This window comes from Terrapene carolina, unplaced genomic scaffold (assembly GCF_002925995.2).
Source record: "Terrapene carolina triunguis isolate 2854851 unplaced genomic scaffold, T_m_triunguis-2.0 Scaffold33723, whole genome shotgun sequence".
NCBI classification, from domain to species: Eukaryota; Metazoa; Chordata; order Testudines; family Emydidae; genus Terrapene; species Terrapene triunguis.
This window is the reverse complement of record NW_020698074.1, coordinates 3,937,080-3,948,786: the sequence shown is the minus strand read 5'-3', so window position 1 is coordinate 3,948,786 and position 11,707 is coordinate 3,937,080. Positions and strand designations below refer to the sequence as shown.

At 38.8% G+C, this 11,707-nt stretch overlaps 1 protein-coding gene across 3 annotated transcripts in view; it reads left to right on the top strand.

Moving 5' to 3' along the window:
- Nucleotides 1-4,293: 4,293 nt before the first annotated feature.
- The window catches only part of LOC113405011 (calcium/calmodulin-dependent 3',5'-cyclic nucleotide phosphodiesterase 1C-like), a 423,587-nt gene continuing 416,173 nt past the window's right edge, over nt 4,294-11,707 (top strand). For all 3 annotated transcript variants that reach the window (XM_026663542.1, XM_026663544.1, XM_026663543.1), the window contains exon 1: nt 4,294-4,438. In XM_026663542.1, the coding sequence (XP_026519327.1) occupies nt 4,354-4,438 (85 nt within the window). In that variant the 5' untranslated portion in view covers nt 4,294-4,353. The remainder of the gene's footprint in view (nt 4,439-11,707) is intronic.

Sequence of the window (11,707 nt, the reverse complement as noted above, 5' to 3'; positions counted from 1 at the left end):
TCTAATGAATATTCCTGACAGTGACAATGTTCTGATAGCATCCAGATGGGAGTACTTCTAGGAACAATAAAACCATAGAAGCTTTCAGTCAAGAATATCACCATTTCTGTATCAAATTTAAGGCATGTGACCACATTTTACGTCTTGAAAATTAAACACATCAGACATTTACAGGGATTTCAAGTTCCAGTCTTTCAAATGAAACAGGATAACAACTTACAGGGCTCAGTTCTGCAAAGTGCTGAAGATTCTTTTGAGGTGCTGAATGTTTTCAAATGCAATTTAGATCGGGGGAGCTGAAGGGGTGCAAGACTGGTTCTGTATGAAATTTCTGAGCTGTTAGTGACTGACTGAATTTAGTCATTCCTGACATTAAAATTTTACATTTTAAAAAGTATCTCTTTATCTGAAGTTTGGGTGCCTCAGTTTTGAGTCTCCATTTATGGACACTTTGAGCTGGATTTACAGCCATGCTGAGCACCCAGAGGTATCACTGAAATCAAATGAGTTGTGGATTCTAGGTGCCACTGAAAATCAGGCTTCAGGTGTTGCAGGCACCCAAAAAGAATGGACATGTCTACAAATGGCGGCATAAACCCATTGGGCTTGATTCTAACCTCATTGTACAATTGTACCTCCCATCGTAACCCCACTAACTTCCATAATGTTACTACAGATTTAACCTGCTATGTAGTAAGGACCACAGGCATTATTGTTATTGTAAGACATGAATACATTAAGTATTGATACAATAGAGGTATATAAAATGTATTAGTAGTATAGAGAAGAAAAAGTGAGAGGATGAATCTTGGCCCCATGAAGTTGGTGCGAATTTTGCCATTGACTCCGGTGGTGCCAAGTTTTCACCCGAGTTCTGATTTTTCCATTTCCCACAATACAAGAAGCAGGGGACAGCCAATGAAAATTAGGCAACACATTTGAACTGTAAAACTGAAATATCTTTATACATAACACATTATGAGCTTATGGGACTCACAAGATATTAAAGCAAAAAACTTAGTTGGATTCAGAAAAGGATTAGACCTTAATATGACTGTGAACAAACTATCTGTTACTGTAGCTAGGACAAAAACTTATAATGGATACAAAACCTCAGACCTTAGGACATAAACTAACTGCCTGGGGCTAAGACAAAAGTATTGCCTAATTGTCTGTCTGTTTTGGGATTTTTTTTTTTTTTTTTTTACAACTTCCTCTGAAGCAGCTGGTACTGGCTACTGATGCAGGATGATATATTGGATGGATCAAAGGTTTGATCTGAGATTATTTTTAGTTTTAATATACTTCATAAATATATATACAACCCCTTCCTCCCTCAAAAAAAGTAATGGGGGAGAGGCGAAGGTAATTGGCTTTTTTGTGTTCACAAGTTAAATGTTGCCATGGATACAATGTGCTGTTTACAGCAATAATAATAAATATTTTACATTCACACAATGCTTTTCATGCAAAGTGATTCACAAACTCTATACAGGGAGCACTTCACCCAACACTGAATTACAGCCACAAAAACTGTTTTAACAGCATATATCAACACTACCAACAGTTTAGAATAGGAAATGAAGAATACTATGCCCCAAGTGAAACTGGAGGGATGGTATAGGAAGGCAGAATATAATCACCAGAACTGAAATCTAGCTAGGAGCTGAAAGACACTAATTCTGCAAGGTGCAAAGAATTAAATGGGATCAAGCAGAAAGTAACCAATACAGTACAGTAGCCAATAAGAAATCAGGTTTTCACTTTTACCTTTTCCATTAGATACATTTAACTTTGTACATTCTGGTTCTGGTATTGGGAGTCATTTTTTAAGCTTTTGCTTTTTTAGGCAGTACGTTAGTGCTGATGTAGGTGTATGACCTAAATAACCAGTGACAGAGAAAATGATTCTAGAGAGACAGAATTTTAAACTAGTTCTGTTTTTTTTACATTGTTCATGAGGTAGTTAGGCCCCCTCATTTATTAAATTGCCCTTCAAAAGACTTTCTTGCAGTGGCCACATTTTACAAGGACAGATTTAAAAAAATTGCTGATTTTACACTTGTAACTGTGTGGCTGCAAATAATTAAATATAATATATGGAGATATACCTATCTCATAGAACTGGAAGTAACCCTGAAAGGTCATTGAGTCTAGCCCCCTGCCTTCACCAGCAGGACCATGTACTGATTTTGCCCCAGATCCCTAGGTGGCCCCCTCCAGGATTGAGCTCACAAGCCTGGGTTTAGCAGGCCAATGCTCAAATCACTGAGCTATCCCTCCTCACAATTGCAGCTGCAGTTGATGTAAGTTTCATGTCTAAGTACTTATTTAATATTTTATAGTACAGGACTGCCAAGAGGCTCAGTCAGGATCACAGCCCCACTCCTGTAAAATGGGTACAAGATATAAGTAAGAGACAGCCTCTGCCCTAATGAATTTACAGTCTAAGAAGACAAGTGACATATAAAAGATGGAGGCGTTTTCGACATCTGAATTACCATAATTGTAGTTGAAAAATCATGCCCAAGTTATTTGCGCCTGCAAAATTTCTGGCCCAAATATGGAGGCCTAGTTAATACTGGGCCGAAACTTTGGCCCACAGAATTAATTTAACATGCAAATTAGTTGTAAATGTTTACAAAGAATTACTTTACACTATTGAGGTCACTGGGCTAGATTTAACACAACATAAGTAGACTTAATTCCATTGACTTCAGTGGAATTGTGCTCCAGATAGCACTGATATATTTGACCAAATCCAAAGGTCAGAAGTCCGGACTGAGAGTAAGCAAGGACTGGAGCTATGCAAAACTTTCCCTTTCTTCCAGATTTTCCTAGGAATCTAACATGGTTTCAGATTTTATGCCTGAAACTGACGAGATTTGCTGATGTTTGTAAATCTTCTGACATAGTTTACCCAAGCTTTGTATGAACTTGAGCTGAGTTACTGTTTTGGTTGGAAACCTTACAAAACTTAATGGATCCATGTGGAGTCCATCCAAAATTGCGCAAAACTTAGTGAATTTAGCTGAGCTTTATTATAGTTTATAACCCGAGAAATCCAAGCACTTTGGGGTTGGGAATTCACGATCAAGATCACAGGAATAAAGGTTTGCAAGAACCTGAGTGAAATGAAATCACCATGTACAGTTCTTGCCAGGACATGTGCATGCTATTTATTCCCGGTCTGCCATTAACCTGCTATGCGAACATCATCAAGTTTCTTAACTGCTCTGCTCCAGTTTGCCCATTCATAAAAATGGCAGTAATGCTTACTTATTTCACCAGCGTATTGCAAAGCTTGGTTAATTTTTCAAAGTTCTTAGCACTTTTGTCCAAGGATCTCTAAGTGCAATATATTATTCTTGTGATAGCAACTGCTGAGGAAAGGTAGAGCCTGAAGGCTTTTCAGTTTTTCACAGGTTTTGCTGGATGCTTCGTTGTCCCTGATAATTTACTTTTAGTATTGTCTCATAGTTGTATCTGCTCTAATGGTTAAATTCCTGCCAATACATGTGTTTTCAAAGATCTACAACCAGTATAAGAAACTATTTATTGATTGGTGCATTATACCTTGAGTGGGATTAAAACATTAGTGATGTCCACAAGCACTGGGCTGGAATTTGAGCACTATAATTTGCTGCACATCTGAAGCCTACATAAACTAGGAGAGTTATAAAGGCAGGGGTTTAAAGCTAATGTTAGAAAATTATATAGTACACAGGTTAAGAAAAGAGTGTCTGTACATCTGGGTATAGTGCTTAGATTATCCACAAATACTTTGTGTTTGTTTAAAAAGTCATAAGATACATATAGTGCATAATCAGCAATAACCCAAATGTAGGTGAATAAATTTAACAATACAGTTTAGATATTAGCATCCAAATATTTGGGTACATACTCAAGAAAAATTGTACAGAGTTGGTTGTGGAAAGCAAAATATATCCAAAACTACATGGAATACAAGGAGTGCCAGTGCTTAGATTCTAGCAAAATTTAACACTTCAGGTTATTTTAATTGTATACTGAACTCCTACCCAGAAATTTGACAATTGACTTGTTGACTCAGGAGTGTTACACTAATTGACTGTTAAGTTTGGATCCCAGAGCCTCTAACCAGTTGTTAAACTCTGAGTAGGCATGTCAATAACATGCCAGCGGCAGTTTTAGGGGGTGGAGAATACTGCTGGGTTCATGTCTTTCGGATTCAGCTCTCTGCGTTAGGAGATGTGTGAAGTCGGGTGTGAGTGCTGCTACAGGCAGAGATACAAGGACAGCTAATTGCTAGCTCAGAAGCTCTGATTTCACGAGGGGAGAACTACTGCTGCTGGAGTACAAACTGACAGGATCATGACAGAGCCAAGCAGTAGAAAAGAAGGATTTAAAAAATGCCGGAGTGCCACTTTCAGCATTGATGGCTTTAGCTTTACAATAGGTGAGGCTTTTTGTTTTAATTTCCCTCCCTCCCTTTTCTTCTAGCTTTCTTTGTATATTAGGCACAGTATGAGGAGACAGTTTATCCACCAACAATGCTTTTTGAAATGCATAGATGTCCTGTAACTTTTGCTTTGCTTTGTATCCAGCTGTTTTCTTTATTTTCCTCTGTCGAAGAAATTTGCCTTTGACTAGTAGCTGCTCTAAACCCTTTTATCTGTTTTTTTTGGAATAGAGGTTTGCACAACTTTTGTTTTGGAGCCTTACCTCAGGAAAGCCTGTGTTTTAGGATTACATGTTTCTAACTTGCTTGATGCATTTCCTTCCGACAAGTCCGGTAACATAAGCACTGGGAGTTTGGGGGTTTGTTTTTTTATTATTTCTTGGCTCATCTAGTAAGCTTTCAAAGACTTATGACCATGTGCTATTTTCTAGCTAAAGTAGAAACGTATAATCTCTTTATATATATGCTAGCATTGGAAAGTGCATCAGGAGAGCTTTTAATTTCTAGGGCCATGTTTGTTCCTGGTGCAGTTGTTTACATAAGGAATGGATTTGGTGCTTTGTGTTCATTATGCTGGCAGGGGAGAAAAAGTGAGCCTTCTCAGAGCTACAGGTGTCTGCAGATTTTTTTTCTTTCTTTGTGAGGCTTGCTGTGCAAAGATTAGATGCGCTGAGTAACCTGAACAGGCTGTTCTTTCAAAATTTTACATCTCACTGGGCTGCATTATGCAAATCCCTGTATATCTCAAAAAGAAAACAAGCCACCATGCCGATTTTAATTTTTCTTTGTAATTCAAGAGGGAATTTTGGATAATCTACGTGGAAGAAACCATCACTTTATGTATATCTTTTAGAAATTGACTCAAATCTGCTCTCTTGCACTACTGAAGTCAGCGGAGTTTATTCTGGATTTACATTGGTGTAACTGAGCGCAGAATTTTGTTCTCTAATGATGGATGCAAACTTTTTGTTGGATGTGAGAACTTCCCTCTCTTGTCTTCCGAGCCTTGTAATGCCTTTTGCAACTGTTAAAACCTACTTTCTGGGAGAGCTATTTAAAGTTAGACTATGCACTGCAGGAAAATATTTTCATATAGCAGTATGTTAATGTCCATACAGCACTTTGAAGAGGAAAAGTACAACACAAATATTATGCATTATTTTTATTTTACTTTAACTATGGAGAGGCTACCACCTCTCCATAATAAAGTTTAATCAAGATTCCATTATAAAGGCCTATTTAACACATTGTATCTTTATGAATAAATAGGGTTATTTGGCATCACTTTGCATCACTCTGTGGTAATTTGGGGGATTAGCATTCCCATGGTGCTGTTCTCTTTTTGGGCCTAGGAAGGACACAGTACTAGCTTAGGCAACAAAGCATTTGTGTGTGTGCTTAATTTTATTAATACATACTTAGAACCAACAAGATTTCTGTCTTGGCTATTTGTCTCTTATTACTAGTTATGCTAGAGAAAACTGAAGCAGATTTTGCATCAAAGGACTTGGATTTACAATTCCAACTTCATGGGTTTTTTTAAGACAGTAGTCATGCTATCTCACAGATGTTTTCCTCAAGATTTATGCACAAATGGGTACCCAAGGAAAACAACTAACCATTTGCATGTTATCGTACACTATAGTATGTAGAAATAGAATATTATAGGTATATTTCAAAAGGATCTGTGTGGCTTGACAAATGTGCACTGATTTGACATATGCGTTTGTGATAACTTTGCAAACATGCTTCCTAAGATTACTAGTACACAAAGGATTCTTGAGTGATCAAATATGTGTAAGTTTCTGTACCGAAGACTGTGAATATTTCTTAGCAATTGCATGCCAACTAAAAACTATGAGGAATGGGCTTAACATTAGTATTTCTTCCTTTTGATTGGAAGAGAATTCTGCCTCGGTATTTAGAACGAGGTTTTCAAAGAGTCTCAGTGATTCCTTGGAAATATTGAGCTCCCACAACTTCTATTGAGGTTAATAGGAATTGTGGGAAGTCAGTACTTTTGAAGATCAGGCAATAAAACTGTAAAAATATGAGGCTGAAAACAGTCTGTGCTGAGCTGGAACTCTGTGTAAAATGACATGCGATGTACATTTTAATCTGTCTATGCATCTAATTGCTGTCTTCCAGCTAGGAGATGACTTACTGTGTGGCTGTTTGCTTAATGATGATTTACAATTAGACTTATTGTAGCTTTTCTTGGAGAAGGGTTTGGGCCTAATATTGAAGATCAGTTGTGTGGGTTGCTATTATTCTAATGCAGGGAAGGTTGGGGAAATGCCCTTTTCCCATAACTCTGTTCTTTGGCTCCAGGCATTCATGCAACCCTTATAGCTCCATCATACTGGTGCTGGTCAGTGTCCTGTTCATGCCATAGTGTTAATTAGAGCAGGTTCAAGGCTGCTGTAATTTTCAGCCTGGTATTGGAGGCCCAAAGAAACAGTTCTGGCAGCTGGGAATATCAGGAAAGCAGAGACTCTGGCTATGCTTCTTTCTCCCAGCGACAGCCATTATGACTGGGGCTGTGAGGAGTCATGGTGGAAACTTCTACACCAGGTGGAAACTTCCTGAGTAGCCACTTAAATTGGGTGTATGGTCCCTTTGCACTAGTGGAGTTATGCAAACGGACCATAGTGGGCCTATGAATCAAGTCCCTTGATTTCTATGGGACCATTCAGGATAATAAATCTACCCAGTAGTAAGTATTTGTTCTGAGACCTTTATTTGACTTCCCTCTCCATCTGGACATTTCACAGTCTATGAAGTTTTTGCCTGGAGTGGGGCTATTAGATTCGAATTCTTCCAGAAAGATAAATTATCTCTGTAGCCAATTTCCCCATTCAGAAATAAGCAAATCAGAGTGCAAGTGAAAGTTTAAAAGACTAGCGATGAAAACACAGTGCCTGTTTCTTGCTTTGCACCCTGTCTTGTCACTCCGGTGCATAGTGAGTGTAGAACACTAGTGTATCAGAATGCTAGTGTTTCGTATCTACTGTTTCATATCTACCTGGTCTAATTGACTAAACTAAATATGCAAGGAAGTGAAGAATCAGACCCACTGTCCTTCAGCTTGAGAAGATGGTAAACAAAAATGTCAACAAGATGATATTTTCCTTCTTTGTTAATCATTTTTCTATGATTAAAAGCTAATTTTAACCCCGTGCTTTTCATATCCAGAAGTGTTTGAATAACATTAAGTGTCCTAGCCACATGAGTCTAACGAATTTATTGTTCTAGAATACAATTATAACTACACCTCTACCCCGATATAACGCGACCCGATATAACACGAATTCGGATATAATGCGGTAAAGCAGCGCTCCGGGGGGGGCGGGGCTGCGTGCTCCGGCAGATCAAAGCAAGTTCGATCTAACACGGTTTCACCTATAACGCGGTAAGATTTTTTTGGCTCCCGAGGTCAGCGTTATATTGGGGTAGAGGTGTATTAGAAGTAACTGAATTGGTTGGGAGTTCTACTGTAACTCAACATTGTTTAGGTATTGGGGGAGGGGGAAGACACTGACCTGAAATAAATGGTTTTGTGGGTCTGATTCATAACAATGTTGTCAACCATTTATGAGATCTTGCAGCAAAGACTCTTTGAGCTTCACTGTCATTAAAATGGACACTGCCACCATTCTGCATGCAGAGCTCCAGTTAAAATAAATGGGAGCTGTGTGTCCAGATCAATGGTAGTTCAGTCTCTGGTCAGTATTTATTCATAAGCTCTGTTTCCTGTGTCTTCAAAGTTTGTGATTTTCTGATTCATTCATTGAACCCCATTTTGGTGTTAAATTTCAAGTGGTGAACCAGGGAAGTGTATTTATGAAGTGCGTACACAGACACAATGTTCTTATTCGGTCACTGCAGAAATTTACCTTGGTAATCTATTTTGTGCATTGGTTATATAAATATTGTGACTTGTGAAGATATGTGCACTGTTTATTTTAATCTGTCATATGACTCCAGGCAGGAGTGGGGCTCAAAGTTTTAGGTAAAGGTTCTACAGTGAAGCAGAGTGTAGCTTTATTAGAATAAGGAAAACCTCTTTACCTCTAAAGTTCCTTGTTAGAGGAAAATGATTCTGTTTCTCTGACATTTTCACTTGATAGGCTCTCAGCAGAAGTTCCAATATTCAAACTAGCTGACGTGTATGGTTTAGATTTTTATTCAAAGAGGACAATCAAACATCAAACGAGTGAGAAAGATATGAAGTTTGCACTGTGCTTATTTTGCTGTTCAATTGAAAGACTGTCTTTACATTAGCTAGATAATAGTTGCTATTTATGTGTACTGTAACTTTAATTTTTTAGGAGTTCTTCTGATGGCAGCTGCCATCTTGTAATCTGATCAGATACCACCTGCTACAGAGGAAACACCCACACTGTACTCTTTCATGGAAGTTTTACTTTTGTTCTGTTTTTTATTCTTAATGTAAAATAAATGTCAATCTGACTGACAGTACATAGTTGTTCTTTATGTACAGGAAATTATAACAAGTATTGCCCACACGTTCTCAGGAATCCCTTTTCTTCATTTTTTGGGGGGGAAAACAAGGGAATTGTAATATCACATTGACACCCTGGGGGAGAGGGGTAGGGAGCCTAAATTCATCTTTCCTGTAATGAGGTTGCATTTTTTCATGATCGTCACAATGGGATTCCCCTCAGCTTCTTCAGAAGTGCAGTGCTAACTCCAGGAGCTCCCTTGATCATCTGCAACGGCTTTTAAAGAGGTACTGTTGGTGGAAAACATCTTTGCAGTTGAGATGGTATGGGTGCCTCACTCCACATTTGTACTGTGCTGCTCGGATATACTTCTTCTTTTCTTTAAAGAGCCATGTTAGTGCATTAGGACGGCACCTGGAATCAGCACTGCACTTCCCAAATACAAGTAGCTTGCAAGGGTCCCACTAACTATGCTATGCGTTAACCTAATTTAGTGGCTTTTCAGATTTTTCCTTCTGTGGATTGCTGTGAAAAAAAATGATCACTCTTTGGTGGCCAAGGTGAAATGCATTTCGTGGGCTCAGTCCATTTTCTAGTGGCCATGTGTCCAATGTCAGGAAAAACAACATAATTGGTACCACTATTGGTAGAGAAGGAACCTGAAGTACATTTCCACCTCTGGAAGTGAGCCTTCCAAGTCAGGACTGAATTCTCGTTTGGGGGTAGTGTGAAGGGAGCTCCACTTGCATATCCATGAGCTGTTTCTGTTCTGCAGATAGAAAACTTCAATCACTGGGGATTTCAGTCAGCATATTTCACCAGGACTAAGCTGTTACACGAATTTTTAAAAAACCCAGTTCCAGTGATGCAACTAAGAGTTCTGCTTACCACTGTTTTTTGATAGAGAGGAACTGATAATAGTAATTTTGATGTTTAAGTCAAGTATCTTGCCACCTGAACCAGTAGAACTGGGAATTCTAAGCATGATAATGTGATACTAACCTACCTATATGATAAAAATTTGTCTTTATTTTAATTATTTTATTAAATAGTCAGTGTATTCTGAAACCAATACAGATACAATATGATATAAAGAAACGAAAGACAAATGTAGTGAAAAGAAAACTGACAACAAATATATTGTATGCAATGTTGTAGCCATGTTGGTCTCAAGGTATTAGAGGCACAAGGTGGGTGAGGTAGTATCTTTTATTGGACCAACTTTTGTTGGTGAGAGAGACAAGCTTTCAAGCTTACACATAACTTCTCTACAGGTCTGGTTCAGGTTTTACTAGACCTGAAGAAGAGCTCTGTGTAAGCTCCAAAGCTTGTCCCTGTCACCAACAGAAGTTGGTCCAATAAAAGATAATGTTTTCACCCCTCAGCTCAGAGAGCCGAGAAGCCTCACCCACCTTGTCTCTCTAACAAACTTATTGTGGAACGAGAATCTAAAAAGGTGCAAGTTGCTATTAACTCTGTTCCCAAATTACAAAGCCAGAATCAAACCTGTCTGATAGATCTGTTTGCTATGCATGAAATTCACTTCACTTCCATGAATGTTGAATGATCAGAATTATGTGGGTGAGGTGTAGACGTGTGCTGGCCCTCTACACAGTGGTGAATTGCACCCTGATGCACTAATAAGCAACATGAATTCCTGTTATGATTTGCTCTTATATGTCTTTGCAGTTGTGGTTCCTACATGGTGAACAAATATCTGATAATGGGCTCTTCAATCTTTCAGAGCACAGCGTAACACCATCCAATGGAGAGAAGGTGTAAATTTTTAAGAGTAATTGCCTGTTGGAACAATTTTCCAAGGGTCATGGTGGATTCTCCATCACGGGCAATTTTTAAATTAAGATTGGATGTTTTTCTAAAAGACAAGCTCTAGGAATTATTTTGGGGAAGCTCTATATACAGGAGGTCAGACTAGATGATCACAATGGTCTCTTCTGGCTTGGGAATCCCTGAATCCATAAGGGAGAGAGGGATTTCAATGGGAGTAGAGGGGACTCAACATTTCATAGGAGTGCTCCGCACTTTACAGGATGGAGTCCTACATGAGCTTTACTTTGCAAAGGCCTGGCCATCCTTTAATAGAGTTATGATGATTTACACCAACTGAGGACCTGGCTGCCTCTTGTACTAAACCACTTTGCCCCATGGTACATATCTTGGCACACAATTAAAGAGTCAGTGTCCTGGGTTGACATCTGGTATGTCAAAATAATTCTGAGGTGAAAGATGATTGCCAGTTCTGAGGCCAAACTCAGTGGAGTAGAAACTGGATCAGGTCGTGCTGTGGCACTTCAGTACGCATCACTTCTAAAGTATTTTTTTCCCCTGTCAATTTCATTTCTAAGGGAAGCTGTGAAATGTAAAACCTTTGCACTGTGTTTTGACATGTGAGAGTAGGCAGCATTATCCGCCATGTTTGGGCCTTGCGTGTAGGCAAATAAGCTCATGAGCTTTAGACAAGGAGGAGAGGTGATAGGAGTGACAATAATGATTTTATCCACTAAGGAGAATTCCTCTGACTATCTTGTACAATTTTTTTGAATTTTGACTGTCTGAGGCAAATCCTGCCCTCGACTTTCTAGATACATAACATCACCACTGCGGTTCAACTGATTTATCTATCTTACCATAGTATCTGAGCATATGATTGTGTGTACAACCCACTGTGGCAGCAAAAGGGTTAATGAGAGTCTGGCGGCTCAATTAGACAACTTATCTATACCTGGAAGGTGTGTAGATTCAATTTGTTATCAGACCCTGCTGAGGAGGAGCTGGTTAT